General features: G+C 40.4%; 1 protein-coding gene across 9 annotated transcripts in view; it reads left to right on the plus strand.

Annotated features, from left to right (window-relative positions):
- grm8a (glutamate receptor, metabotropic 8a) overlaps nucleotides 1-16,008 on the plus strand; it is a 301,421-nt gene that overhangs the window by 23,647 nt on the left and 261,766 nt on the right. The window contains exon 1 of one of the 9 annotated variants that reach the window (XM_067581370.1): nucleotides 2,083-2,776. The exons of the other annotated variants lie outside the window; for them this stretch is intronic. Coding sequence (XP_067437471.1) covers nucleotides 2,714-2,776 — 63 coding nt within the window. The 5' untranslated portion in view covers nucleotides 2,083-2,713. Of the gene's footprint in view, nucleotides 1-2,082; nucleotides 2,777-16,008 lie in introns of those variants that run through there. 9 annotated transcript variants of the gene reach the window in all.

The raw sequence follows: 16,008 nt of genomic DNA on the forward strand, positions 1-16,008 counted from the left end.
GTGAGACTTCTAATTTAGGTGACGCTTTTGTTATTTGCATGTGTACACAAGGAGGCCGGACTGCTGTTTGTGAACACACCAACGATCACACCTGTTAATAACACACAGTTATCACACCTGTTAATAACCTGTTGGCATCGTCCAGAGTTACCGGGAGGTTCAATTACTTTTGTGAGACCTGTGATTAAATGTGTGGCGTAAAAGAGAACATTTACACTAGGACGATCAAATCTGTCGAGCGATGATCCTTTTGATTTTGATATTATGGGACATCGTGTCCTTTCAAACCACATGCTACCAGCTGCTCTGAAAATTTGGACTGGTGACATTTTGATCACAGGCTTGCTCTTCAAACCACGAAGGTGCTGATGCCCCCCAGTCGCCCGGTGTTAAATAGGAGTGTTTCCTGGTGTGATTGTTTGTTTCAAATCCCTCTATGCTTTAGCCTCTCCTTTAGTCAGGGTTAACCTTCAAAGAGCATCCTTAACAGCAACGACTCCCTGCTGAACACCTGTGTTCTCTCTCTTTTAAACACACACACAGAGCCTGAAATTTAAACCTTTTACACCTGACCAGGTGTCTGTAAGGCTATTTATTTCTTAATAAACACCCTTTTTCTTTAAATTACTTTTTGTGCTCTACCTACCTCTAGAGACATATTGTTTAAAAGTCCAGAAAATGATGGTTAAATAGCTCCAAACTTCTTGTGCAGCATAACTGTGTTATAAAGTGTGTCATAAGTGTTCTGACACTAAACAACATGTTGAGTAATTACTTCACCAGCTTTTGAATTTTCCCCAGACACAAGTCCCTCCCACCAGGACTGTGCTGGTAGAGTACTGCTATTTGCACACACTCCTTGTAAGCTTTTACTTCAATGCTTTGAAGTCCAAAACACAGATTGCCATGTCATCAACTACTAGTGCTGTACCCGACTCAGAATTTTGCCAGTCAAATCAGATTTTGCTTTTCAATACAAAGATTCGACTATTTGTTCCTTTTTTTCATATCTGGCAATCAGAAAATCCATTGGCATGAGTTTCAGTGATGATTTCAACCACATTAACATAGTCAAATGCAACAGAGTCATGGGAACATATTTTTGAGCGTTTAAAAATCAATGAAAGACAGCTGCATATGATGCAAGATTTGAATTGTGGCCTATTTGAATAGCGGACATATAATGCTGGGCTACCATATGGAATTGATGGAATAATGACACAGGCAGCACACATGTATTTCTGTTTAAATCAAGCTCTTATAGCCATTTTAAAAAAAAAATCACTTTAAACATTAAAAACAATGTGTAAGTGAATAAACAAATGAAACAGTTTAATATAAATTCTGACATCTCTTCAACATAATAGGCCGACTTTATTTTTCTTTAAACATAAAAACTAATAAATAAATCGAAAGAAGAATAAATTAACAAATGAAATAATTTATGATTAGAATCATTTTTAGATGAAAATTAAAACAGTAGGCCCGAAAATTTTCAATAAAGTCATGCATTGTACGCTTTGAAATCATAGCTTCTCGTCTTCAACAGGATAGGCTTATACTGTATTTCTCTTTAAACATAAAATAAATACATCTTTAGTGTAAATGAATAAATAAACAAATTAAACACTTGCAATTTAAGATTTAACTGACATATAACAAAAACAATTAAAGCTGCCTCCATGCACGTCCGGCCACGACGCAATCGAAGGCCTTCTGTCACGGGCTGCTTTCAGACGATGCAAGGAGATAAACAACCTCCGGGGCTGCAAAATGAAGCCAATGCGGAAGTGCCAAAAACCTGCATTCTATCTAAAGACCGGCAGGGGGCGACTCCACTGGCTGCAAAAAGAAGTCCGATTCCATGGAAGTCTATGAGAAAATAACCCTACTTCTCTCTTGATTTATTACCTCAGTAAACTGTTTCCTAATGAGTTTATGGTCTCACTTGCCGGTTTCAAGTCTTCTTCAATACAGCATGATGTTCATTTTGTAAATTATGGCCCTATTTAGAGTAAAATAGACGGCGTATGCTTTAGGGCGTGGCTACGTTGTGATTGATAAGTCGCAACCACGGCGACAGCGTTGGTTACGTAACATAACCATTGCGTGTAGCTGCTGCTAGTTTAGTGTGTTTTCAGTTCACTTAAGGTAATTGTAACATTGTGGTCGCCTAAAAAAGTCTTGTTCAGCGTTTGGTTGTAATAAAAGACCCATTAATGAATCGGATGATCAGTTTTTCCGGCGAGTACATTTTGTTTTAACGGTTTTAGGCCTGTTTTTCGCTAGCGAAAATTAGCATTAGCATTAGCACTAGCACTATCACCATCACTATCACTGTTAACCATGGGTTGTAAATGCACCGTGCTAACCAAGCTAACAGCTAGCGCTATGGTCAGCTCCGCCCTCTCGTTCAAATATGGTCACTTCTGGCTCAAAAACTCAAACATGGCGACGGCCAAATCCAAGATGGCGATGGTCACATCGCTAAACTCAAAGAAGGATTTCTGCTGTCCAGGCATGGATGTATCCAGGATGGACCGGCGGCGGGACTACGGTGGCGTGCTGCTACTCTGAAGTGAGCTCCTCTCGTCAACAATAGAAATTTAACAACATAATTTAAATGAAACAAACGGGAGAGTTAGCTTGTTTGTCATCGTTGCTAATAATATCAGACTGGTTAACATACAAACAAGATGACTAATAGCCACAAATGCAGCGGGACGTTATGACGTGGATACTTCATCTCCATGAAAGAAAGAAGACATCAGATAACGTGAGTCAGATACACCCTCTCTCTCTCTCTGTCTGGTCGCTAATTTCTTCTCTGATGGTGAAATGTTTCACTGTGGCTTGTTATCTCCTTAACAAGAATGCAGCAGAGATCATATAATGTGCTGTAATTAATTTGCTGGACACTGAAGCTGTTGAAGAGTTAACGTCACAATGAGCTGTCTGGACTCAAGCAAAGAGTCTGATTCAGTTGGAATTGATCCAGTTTTTAATTGAGTTGTTCAATCACCTGTTGATGTTGTGTGATTTGTGAATGAGTGTGCAGTAGGTCTGGCTGCTTGCTTGTGAGAATTTCTTCATTGTTTGTTTTTAAGCTGAGTTGTATATTGAGTAATACGCTTAATTTAACTAGGATTAAGTCTTTTTAAATACTAAAAGTAACTAGAATAACACGGTTAACATGTCAGCCTTGTAGACTGTATTTTGTATGTCATGCATATAGATAAGAGTGCATTACATGCATTAATACTTCTTGATGTGAACCTACACTTTTAGATCTGTGAATGTTTTTAGTGTTCAGTCTTTCTAGTATTCCTGTATCAGATTATAAGCTTTGTGGCACTTTATATATTTCTGTATACTAAGAAAATACTTGGTGGGGGACAATGATATAGTATGATACGGTTTGTTGTAATATTCCATGTTAGATTCTGTTTTAATACGGGATGCTATAATTCAGCAGGTTATGCTATAAATTATGTTGCTGCCCCTCTAAAGGTCTCTACACAGCCCTGCATTTCAACATAAGAACATAGCATAACTTGAAAATAAGAAAGTTGAGCTAAGTAGCCAACTAGTGTAAAATAAGACACCATAGGTTGGTTTTCCTCCTGTCCTTCCATTTTTTTGAGTCAGTCTTTATTTGTATTATTGGACTAAAGCTGGATTTCAAAATTGGAAGCATAGTTAAGGGATAACATCAAGGAGATAATGAGAGAACACACAATCCCTTGCTTCAATAAGCTTTCAACATGTTAAAACAAACTATTGGCCACTCATTACTTTGGAAGTATGGCTATTATGGAAGTGTGCAAACCTGTCTGGGTATATAAGAAAACATTTTTATTTTTTGGTTGAACTACTCCTGTCAGTTCTGGGGAAAATGTGAGTGGTGCTGACAAGACTGTATTGACTGATGTTGTTTACTTCAAGCAGAAATCATCTTCTGCTTCAGTCTAATATTTATGTCCCGCAGAAACAATATATACTAACCCTACAAAGGTAGAATACACAGAAAATGTTGTAAAGAATAAGGAAAAGATATTCTATTAAAAAAACTTCTCCTCTTCTTTTAAAGTTATTACTCTATTAACTGCTCAGATGAGTTCATGTTGAGCCAATTTAAAATTGCATTTGCATAATTGGAATTGAAATGTACGTAATTCTGTGCCAATAATTGAATTTGCATGCGTACAACTTATAAATGGACAGATAGATTTCTTATCTAATTTATTGAGTGTTTTGTTCAACCAATCCTAATGTAGTATGGCTAATTTAATTTAATGGCAATCGCCTAATCCTCTGCAAACAGTTGACATAGCATTTCTCCTGATGGTCTGACAGCAAACTTAAGCCTTTGTATCATAATACCTGTTGGCAAGGCGATTGAGAAAGCCTTTTGGGGGTGCTTACCCCTGCTTAACTCCATAAAAAAAGCAGCTTCGTAACAATACATAAAACTCTCGGAGCGTGTTTCACTCGCCGTCTCAGAGGGGATTTAACCACTAAGACAAGACAAGTCTTTCCCTTTCTCACACTGAGCTCTGTCCAAGTGGAGCTGGACACCTGCCAAGGTTTATGCACGGAAAAATGTGTTTGGTGCACGCACACACACACACACACACACACACACACACACACACACACACACACACACACACACACACACACACACACAGGCAGACATGTATGCACGCTCGAGCAGGGAGACACTCAGACACACGCTTTTGCCGTTTTGTTGTGGTTATGGGATAGTTATATAGAGAAGTAAAACCTCTTGGTGCGGCTCCAGAATCTTCACTGGGTTTATTGTTTAATGGTCCAACTGGTGCAATCCAAACAGTGCCGGCTGTCATTTTGTCATTTTATTTCTCGGTTTTGTGTCAGAGGCTCTGCAGACGGAGGCAACGCTATGATAAAATCACATCATATCGCCTGAATATCCAAAAAAAAAAAAAGTGCTGTGCTCTTTATCTTTATTTAAATCTATTTTAAAACTGCAGCTCACGACTCAGGGAACTTTTAGGGACTTTAGGAGAGCTGAAAACTTCCTATTCAAGAGCCATAAACTCATTAATCCAGTGAAGGTTAAGTGTTCAGGGTTATCTTACTAGATAAGAACACTGCACATCTAAGCCCTACTATTCTGTGAGAAAGTCGCTGCGGATCCTCAGGAATAAAACACATAAAACAAACACAGCTGAATGAAGGGCTTCCTCAGGTTTTGGACTAATACGCTCAAAGACAAAGGTCAAAAAGTCAAAGCTAATATGTAGATTAGAATTTGAGAGAAAGCTGTGATTTCTGCATACGCCGTAACTGGCAGCACCGGCTATATTTCATCATGTTTCCATATATTCTCTGCATTCTCTGCCTCCGCATAACGGCGCCGCCGCTGCTGTGAACGCTGTCAACTAAACATGATTTATTTTGAGGATGAAAACAAGATTTATTTATGTTAGTAGCATGCCTAAATGTTTAAAAAAGGGCTGTAAAAAATCGCAGCAACCCGATTTACTTTTTGACGCACACATAAAACTCAATTGAACAAGCTATGGGAATAACCTAAAAAGAATCAATTTCTGGTTCGGGGAGCTAAAGGTGGTGCTCAGTGTCAGCTCAAGTCTGCTACTAAAAGACTGCTAAGAGGGGGAAAGAGGAAGTAAAAGCCTGTCTTCAAAAGACACAGAAACATGCTTTGAACTCCTGTGCGTCCCATTGGGGGCAGCTCTGTTGGCTAGCTTAAAGGGAATTCACGCTTTAAAAAGAAGATATTTGTTTGGGGGGTGGGGTGGCAGTGTTTTGTTGGCATGTCTATTCCCCGCAGTGAGGGTTGCATGTTCGCTCAACTGTTTAAAATATTATTTTTGCCCTTCACAATTGAACCAGTGTTTTTAGCATTCACACTTGATTTTTGCGGGGGCAGTGGGTCAATGGAAAAAAAACAAAAAAACATTTTGAAATATAGTGTTACAGAAAATAATCTGAATTGAGCACTAATGTAGTGTATATGTTGATCCATTCACTGTGGTTTATTCTGAACAGGGTAATACAAACACGTTTAAGCATTAATCAGGCTGAATTCTAGTCATGTTTCAAGGTTTTGTAGTACCTCCATCACCTCTTAGCTCTATTAGATGGGCCTGCTGTCACCAACATGCAACATGCATCACATAGAAGCTATGCAGGCTGCAGAAGTTATTACCATCCTGCTTAGTCTACTTAGTAGTTCCTTTTTATCATTTCTGTCGCCTGTAGCGTTGGTGAAGGAAACCAGTTGAAAGATACTCTGCCGTCTTCTAGTTATTTAGCAATCTAGCAAAGCCATTTCTGGTGCATACTGTGTCACCACAATCACATCACTCTCTACCAATAAAGCAAGTACTTCCATCTGGTGTTGTGCTTGTGCTATGACAATCAACAGGTAAACTCCATCTCTATGTAAGGCACCCTGATGGAGAAATTCAGTCTGGCTTTAACAGCTCTGTCAAGCTGCACATGTTGGTGTACATCTTGTAATGTACAAACGTCTTCCCTGCTAACTAAGGATGGTCGTTACAGCCTGGAGGCTACTTTAAAGCCCGTCTGTGCATATGCATGCGTGTGTCTATTGTGCTACTAATGGACTAGGCCCATTATGCCTAAGTGAAGAGTTGGTTTTAATAGTTTTAAACCACATGGCCTTTGTAAACAACAGGGCGTTACTGTGAAGTCTACTGTGAATAATGTCTGCTATTAGCACAGAGGGAAGCAAAGAGGAAAGCTGTATAGGGGAGATTTTTCTCTGCACAGGTACACACTCTGAAACAAATGTATAGGAGGATTTTATAGTGAAACATGTAGTCGTCATGATAAGCACATAATAAGCTCTCTTAAGACCAGATGCACACTTTTCCATCCACCATAAAAGTACCAAGTTGTTTCTGGTAGTTCACGGCACAAATTTGTACCAATTCAGGCTGATCTAAAGTACACTCATTAAAGTTTCTTAAGGTAGCACATTAACTATGTTGCCCAGATGGTGCAAGGTAAAAACTAGAGACGGTGATTCAGTTCCTGGCAGCTGTGCTTTCGGCTCAGCCCCATGAAACACGTTTGGCAGCGTTGGCTGGTGGGAGGCTGGTGAGGGATCACGTGTTTGTAGACTAGCAGCTCCTTGTGATTTGTTTATCTACATCACTGTATCTGTCTTCGCCCACGGCTTTCCAGTAGTGGGAGTCGGAAGTCCATATTGGGGAGAAAACAGGAAGAATGAAAAGAAGTCTGCACACTGACTTTTCTTAATGGTACATGTTTTGTTGTAAACTGTCATCAATCAATAATTCTTATATTAATAGTGAATTATATTACTTTAATGTGAAAGGATTCACAAGTAGTGCTGAAATCTCTACTCAAGAGTAATCTTTCAGCTTGTATTTTTCTCCCCTAGTGGCCAAAAGAAGGTAAATGCAGCTTAAAAGTTACATAATTGTCGGGTTAGGTGTACTTACAGATTGTATATGTTTGTATACCAAAAGGTACAATTCAGCTGTGCCTTTTCCTCAGTGTGTTTGTGTGTGTGTATTGGTACTGTAGGTGTTTTGTGTATGTGACACTGAACAATGTACTTTATGAGAGTGAGGATATTTGAATTGTTTTTGACTCTTTGGGGGCAAATATATTTGTGTGCTTTCATATATCTGTCTGTGTGTGTGTGTGTGTGTGTGTGTGTGTGAAAAAGTGAGAGGGAACAGGAACGGGCGTTTCTCAGTCGGAGGTGCCATTATGGAAATAGGAATTAGATTTACACTGCTGCAGTGTGTGTGTGCGCGCGCACACAAACACGTGCACGCACACACACACACAGGCTCCACAGTAATTTCCTCCCCCTCTGTGCTGGTAGCAGTGGTAATGTATTCATAACTAACCTAGTGACATGTATTTCTGTTCTCCACAGAGAAAAACACACATCACACACACACACAAGAATACTGAAACACGTGATAACTGTCTACACACACTTGGATATTTTTTGCCTATACAGTAGAGGCTCTTTCCTGTCTTTCTAAGTTTGGTCTTATGCTTCTTTCTTCTTTTCTTGCTCAACAATTCATAGCGAAATAATAAACAGTAAGTCTGTTTTTTTTTGTTTTTTTTACAAAGTTAAGCTTCAATTCCTGTGTGTTTGTGTCTGAATGCATTTGTTTATGTGTGAGTGTGTGCGTTATAAATCTCTCACCTGTTCTCAGTATTTCTCCATGGGGTGCTGTTGGGGCAGTTTGACTTAGTGAGTGATGCCTCTGCAATATTGTGAAAGATATGAGTGGTGTGTGTGTGTGTGTGTGTGTGTGTGTGTGTGTCTGGGGTCTGATCAAGAGGCCTGAGGGGTACTGATTAATTTAACAGGCTATTGGTGATAACAGACTGCCTTGAGGTATGATTCTCAGGGTATAACAAACACACATACACACACACACACTCTGATGAAATGTGCTCATACATAAACAGACGCTCATCTCAATCAGAGACAGCAACACGTGCTTATACACACACAAATTTGAGAGACATATAGGGATTGAAATGTCGAAATAAACGGACACACGCGCTCACACGCTTCTTTGGTAGGCAGCGCAGTGTTTGTGTGTGTGTGTGTGTATCCTCCTTTGAGAGAGACATGCCGAAAAACAAAAAGAGAAACGGAAGGAAAAAGAAAGAGAAAGGAAGACATGTCAAGTTGAGCCCTTGTCAGGTTTCTGCTGCCATAGCAAGTTTTTGGCAGCCAGAGAAATCAAGGGTTGAGTATGCATGTGTGTGTGTGTGTGTGTTTGATTGTGTGTGTGTGTGTGTGTGTGTGTGTGTGTGTGTGTGTGTGTGTGTGTGTGTGTGTGTGTGTGTGTGTTTGATTGTGTGTGTGTGTTGCCATAACCAACATATTTCACTGCTCTTACAATTTCACATTAGCTGCCACCTCATTCTAACCTCTGCCAGGAAGGTTTGCATATGTTAAAAAAATAGTAGAGTGAATATAAAACAAGTCAATTCTCTGAGCTCTCTGTGTGTGAGAATAATAGTGTCAGTTCAGTTTCAGTTTATTTTAGCCCAAACCAATTTCAGTTCAGAGCCTGTTATATTTTTTTTTCTCAAGATGGTCAAATTGCTAGATTTTGCTTCTTCAAATCACCAGACACGCATCAGAAATTGAATTAATGAAGTAGTTAAGAGTAAATGACGATTTAAGGAATGACTTTATCAAAACCGTACATAACTTAATCGTCAGTGTCCACTGGTAAACTGTCGTTCCATCAAACAACACTTCCAGCATTCTGGTAAAATGTCAACTTTTAATAAATGGATTCCTAGTTCTCGCCGCCGCCCACACGCTGTATTTTAGCGGAAGAAGACTACCCGAGATTATGCAGCCAATTTATACAAGTTGACATTTTACGGAAATGAGTGCTGCCTGGCGGATCTCATCCACTGAATGCTGAATTTACCCCGAGCATTCAGAAAATGTCTCGAGTCATGTCGTCGTGAGACAAGGCGACGGCCATCTGTAGTATTTCACAGTGGAGTTTGGCATGGCGTCTCATTTAAAAAGAGGGAAAGAGAGAGTGGCATAAAGATGAGACAAAGACCACCCACCTGTTAGATATCGGTGACGGTAATTGTTTTCAGCTCTTACTAGTATTTACCACCCCTGTTGTTTCTTACTGGTGCAGTAGTATGTTACAATAAACCAGCTCTGCTTGTGGTGAGGACAGAATAAACACCGTAGAGAAGAAAAAACACAATAGAAGTGCTGATTATGCTGCAGCCACGGATCCGAGGAGTAATTAAGAAACTATAAACGGTAAATCAAAGAAGTTTTCACAAAGCGTTTCATTATTATCATCTGATGTCCACCCAAACTTTATCCTTAATGTTTTTTTCCAACAATTTTCACTAGTTCTTTTACATTAAATAAAATGTGATACATTCCTGGATCTTCTGGACACGTTGATGGGTCTTGTGAGGGTGAGCCATCAGACGATACAGTGTAACGGTGGAAATACTGTCATAACATTATGAAGGTGACAGCACGGCGTGGACTTTTTTATAGTTCAGAGGAGCTGGAATGTCAAAGCGCTAATTGCATAAAATACATCTTGCTCAAGGACAGCTATTGATAGACACACTGACCATAACAGTTAATCTATGACCTTCTAGTTTCAGGGCTGTCACTCCAACCGCTTTATTAGCCTGGCAAGGTGCCTAATTATATCTATAAAGCAGATAAATGTTCAGTGTTTATATTTCCTCTATTTTTGGATATTTTAATATTTGGCTCCGTGTCTGTCCGTGTTTTGGCTGCGCAACAAGCACTAAATGTTTCTCTGGGGATACTTCAGAGAAATAGCAGTTCCCACACATTACTGCCTCACTTGGTTTCATTTTGAGGCAAATTAGTCGAAATTATGCTGTTTTTTTTTTTTTAAAATCACCAATTTTCTCAGGGTGAGGTGGTGACATTCTTGCTTAAGTGTTTGCCGCTAACTCTCTTCCTCCCTGTTGCTGTGTTTTCTAGAAAAAAAAACACAGAAAATTAGACGTGCACTCAAAGAAATAGAAAGTCCCAGCGCAACATCTCCACAGCCAGTATGTGCACTTACTCATAATGTAGCTGTACTCGCATTAGTCCATGAGGTTTGAAGGATTATTCATAATATTTCCTTTTTTTTTTAATGCGTGTGTGTGTGTGTGATGCATGAATTTTTAATGGTTATGTTGCTTCTTCTAAATTAACTACTTCAACAACATAAACACCCATTAAATATCTGCCGCCTCCTCCGACGCACTCTTTCCCTCCCTCTATCTCTCACGCGCATTTCTAATTTGCTCCTCTCTCTCTTTCTTTCTTTTTTCCTCCCTCTACGTCTCTTCCCTCTCCTCCGCTCTCATCTCTTCTCTCGCTGTCTGTCATGTTTAGGGACGTTAATGCAATGAAATATCTAGTCTGGGTTAAAAAATGGATGCTGTTTTCTATTCCGTCCTCTCATTCCTGTCTGGCAGTAATTATGGGTGTCTAATTGGGCCTATGGAGGCTCTGAGAGAAAATGTGTGTGTATGTGTGTGTGTGAGGGAGAGGGAGAGGGAGAGGAGAGAGAGCACTGAGAGCGGGTCTGTGCATATGTATGTAAGAGAGGTTGTGCATGAGTGGAGCAGAATACAAAGCGAAGCCGCCTCACGACCACAGAGAGGGTTAGTTTAAAATCAAGAAGTGTCTTGTATCAACATATGCATATCGAGCATGAGATCCAATGAGCAGACAATGAACAATAAGTAGAAGCCCGTGTGTGAGTGAGCTCTTACTAATTGCCTGATAAGTCTATTATTCATTTAGGTGCAGCAGACTGTTGTAAGATGACACAGATGGAAACGCAAACGTTTAAAACGCCTTTTTGTGTTTTCACAAATCGGACCCTGACTTCAGAGACTTGGTAATTGGCACAGACTGTAACATTAGCCTACGTTTCCCTTTTATAACACTCATTTCTGGCCTCTAGCGTCGCTTCATAGGTCGCTGGATGAGTGGGTGGATGCAGGGAAGTGGCACGTGTGGAAAGGAAGGAGGGACAACACATGCTTTTTAAAAAATTCATCAGTCGTCCTCCAGTATAGTTTAACCTCACCAGAAGGTAAAGACTCAAGGGGAAACGGCTTTCACATGCTACGCCCGCTCCCTCGCTCGTTCGTTCACTCACCGGGTCTGTTCTTGATTAGTTAGTGTTGACATTCAGAGAGATAAAATAATACAGCGTGTGGTGTTTAAGGATTCTAATAATTTGCTTTTTTAATCCAGTTTCTGCCCATCTGTTCATTATTTTAAAAGTGTTTGATTTTTATTACTGGTTTTCAGACCGTCCAAACGTTATGTCTATGTGCTGAGATGATAATTATTTTAAAATCAAGTTCATCAGGTTTCAGTGCAGAGCTTACTTGTACTTTACAGTCCCTCTTTCAATCCATCATCTTATCCCAAATTTTGTGTTTTTCCTTAGTTTCTTGGCTTTTTTTTGCGTCAATTGCAGTAAAGATTAGCAAGTCAGGGATTGGATGCTGATGTCACTTTATCGTAGTCTACCTGTTGACCAGCGTATTGTCCTCTAGATTCACTCAGCTGTTAAGGACATGCTCTTATCTGACTGTCAAGACTGATAAATCTGTGTATGGTGGTGGCAACAGTTGTGGGAATAGGGTCTGTTCCCTACATCAGATTCATACTGCAACGTAGACCAGATTACCATGTTGTTTCCCACCCGGATCCGAATTTAAACAAAAGTTTTATTAACAAGAGGAGAGTTTAAAACTTCTGCCGAACGAGTTCACACAGCGCTGATTAAGCCTATCCCTGCCAGATAAATCTCTCTGTATTTCACAGTACACTGAGTTTTTAAATCTCATGTCAGGTGCGACGTTCCCTGTGGCTATTTGGCAGTTAATCGTGTGGCTCTTCTGGACTTTCCAAAGGTTATCGGACTGAATGGATCAAATTGTGATAGTGAAACGAGTCATTTCGCGGGGTCGTGTGACGCTCAAAACAATTTATCCACTGTTTTACAGCTGCAACAGTTTGGGCATACTGGGACAAATCCTGGTGGGCCATCAAAAAATATGTTTTTGGGCCGGTGGACTGTTAAAACATATCTGTTTTTACTGTCTTTGTACTCACAGCTAAGCATCCTTCTTTACTCCCACTACCAGAGGGGGGAGACAAAAGTCCTGCACTCCAGATTTAAATCACGTTTTTGACATTTCAGCTCAGAACAACATGAGATTAGAATAAGAAATATTGTGGGAGTGAGACAGTAAGGAAGTAATCCATGTGGGGTTGGTTTGGTACGGGAAGAGCTTGTTCTAATAGAGTTGGCGTGCACACACACACACACAAACACACACCTACACACACACACACACACACACACTCGCATTTAAACTCTCTGCTGGACGGTAGTATACGCTGCCCATAGGCAGGCCTCCATAAAGCCAAAGGGCCAGTACCAAAGCCACCCGTCTGTGACACTAGTCTGGAGAGAAGGTCAGTCTCTGCAGACACACACACACACACACAAACACACACACGCACCCACACACCCCATTGGTATGTGAGAAGGTCTCTTGGCGCCCACAGCTTTTAATTCTCTCCTCCTGTCATGCCTGACTGGCACCACCGAGGCCAACACACAAACAGATACACACACACACACACAAAGACCCTGAAACACATCCATACACAGACGCAAAAAACACTAGCATATAGACCTCCTGCACACACACACACACACCACTCAAGCAACCTCACTTCTGTCACTCAGTAATAAATTGGGTGATGGTTATATAGTCCAATCCAGGACAGATGTGCAAGTACAAAACGCACACACACACACACACGCACACACAGAATTTGACATTGGCCTGCAATATTGCAGTTTTCTATCTCATACAGATTTTAACACACACATGCTTGCTTCACTGGTTCCTAAGTCGGCGTGGCATTGAGCCTTCAACCTTCAGGCACTTGAGTCCTATCAGCTCCTGGTGTCTTCATTCTGTCTTTATTGTTGCCCCAGACATGTAGTTAAGCTTTAGAGGGGTAAGTAGATTGAGTGATAAACTTTAACTTCTGTCTCTGTTAGAAACCATCTGAGCCAGATAGATAGATAGATAGATAGACAGATAGATAGATAGATAGACAGGTAGAGAGAACTTTATTTATCCTCAAAGGAAAGTGTTACAGCATCTATCACATATACAAAAAGTACTGTACTAAATAAAAAAGCTAAGCTAATAGCTATTGCTATTAAAGTGCAAATTAAATGTAAAATGTGTATTGTGCATTGTCATCCAGTGGAGGAGTCTCTTTTCTCGGCACAGAGGGGAGTCATGTAGATGGTTGTTGCGGTGGGCAGGGATGACCTCCTGTAACGGTCCCTGCTGAAGGAGCCTCCAACTGAAAGTTGTGTAGGGGTTGTTTAGTGTTGTCCATTATGATATGAGCTTTTATAAGATAATAGGGAGGAGGAGGGAAGGAGCAAGAAAGACAGAAATCAGAAAGATGAAAAGAGAAAAAACAAAGTGAGATAGAGGCATATTCATCTAGTTGTCTGCATTTCTGTTTCCAACCTAAGAACAAGCAATATGGTACTTTTCACTACTGCAGTATTCTGACAGGATTAGTTTCACTTGAGAAGGTCCTGTTTTTCAAATCTTTAAAGAACAGTTGTGGTTTAGGCCTATTTCAAGTCTTGTTTTTATTAGTTTTGGCCATCGTTTCTATCAGTCATTATAATGTTGTATTCAACAAAGTGAATTCTTAGATCTTGACATCACTATGACACATTCCCTCAGGGTAAGAGGTCAAACTCAAACTGTGCGTGCTCACAACTACGGCAAGTTAAGTGATCTGTAAATATGATGGATGTTTACAACAGACAATTTGGGTAATAATTTCACCTATTTACTTTATTTCTCATCCAAATAAGTTTGGGTGACCTGGCTGTTTCTTTAAAACCTCTCTGACCGTTTGGCTGCTTGTGTTAAGTGTGTTAGATGTCAGGAATGAACTTGATGAGAACAGTGTTGTTATCACTGAAACAAACTATGGCCCAAACTACAAAAACAAGATGAGAAATTGATACCACTCTCACACGAAGGGCTGCAACTAACGATTTTCATGAATTAATCTGATTGTTATTTTCTCGATTAATCAGTTTAGCCGCTTGGTTGCAATGGAGATGAAAATCCCTGCCGCGCTGGACTGATGTGCCGAGTCAAACCGAGTCAAGCCAAGCCAGCACATGTGTAAGGAAACCTCCCATAAATTAAGCTACATTAAGGAAACTGTTAGCATGAAGACTGGAAGAAGCTAGCCTCGTTCTGTCCAAAGGCAAAGAAAAACTCTGCCTATCAGCACCTTTTTAAAGATCACTAAAATTATCTAATTTGTTTAATCTGTTCAAAAGCCAAGGGGTAACCAGTCAGCTTGCTGGTAGGTGTATTTTGTTAGCTTTGGACAGGGGTTAAAGTGGGATTTTGCTGGTGGGGGAACCCTAAGATCTGGTGTAGTGGTGCAGCCGGGAAAAATGAATCACCTCAAAATAACTCCGAAATTGATTTGTACTGTGAGCTCTGGTGGACTTGTTTTCTTTGTGGACAGGCTGTGTGATCCTCTGACCTTCTTTTAAGCACCATTTCTCGACATATTTTTCTGGATCCCACTGGTCCAAAGGAGGCACAACCAAAGAAATAAACGTCAGTGCTGAGAACTTGTTGTTTTGTAGTCGTGTCCGTAGTGGCGTTACTATATTGTTCATTTCAGAGAATCTTCTTTCGCAGTCAACACTAACAGTCAAGACAAAACACAGACAAGCAAAATAAACGTGACTTAACTAAAAACAGCTTTAACAAAATAACATTGCACTATGAAATAAACACAAGTGCATATTTACTTGACGAGCAGCATCAGGTCCACTGACCCAAATCTCTTGATGATGTCACAGAATTATCGACGTACCCGTTCGCTGTGATCGCTGAGAACCTTTCAGTACGGATCAGCTGTGGAAAAAGCATGATGCTGAACTGAAACTATATACTCACCCAGTGTGCTATCCTCATCCTCATTGTGGAGCCATCAGACCTGGAGGATCAGAGGCCCGAGTGAAGACCGCCGCTGAGTGTCAGAGGTGATGACGAGAAGGCTGAGCAGGTATCTGCTGTTTCTGTAGCTGCAGCTGCTTCATCCTGCTGTCTGTGACTCTGCTTTTATCAAGAAAACATGTAGTCACAGATATAAAATACATTATACATTCACAAACATATTCGTCAGTCCTGCTGCTCCATATGCTGCCTCATAGTTCTTTAGCAGCTGAATGGGTTTCAGACAGAGAAAGGCAGAACTGAAGAAATCTGGATTTACTGAACTTGCAGCCTGTTATCACAACACAGAAGACAGACAAGATTAGAGGGCAGGGTGTAATCATG

This window comes from Thunnus thynnus, chromosome 23 (genome assembly GCF_963924715.1).
Source record: "Thunnus thynnus chromosome 23, fThuThy2.1, whole genome shotgun sequence".
Taxonomy (NCBI): domain Eukaryota; kingdom Metazoa; phylum Chordata; class Actinopteri; order Scombriformes; family Scombridae; genus Thunnus; species Thunnus thynnus.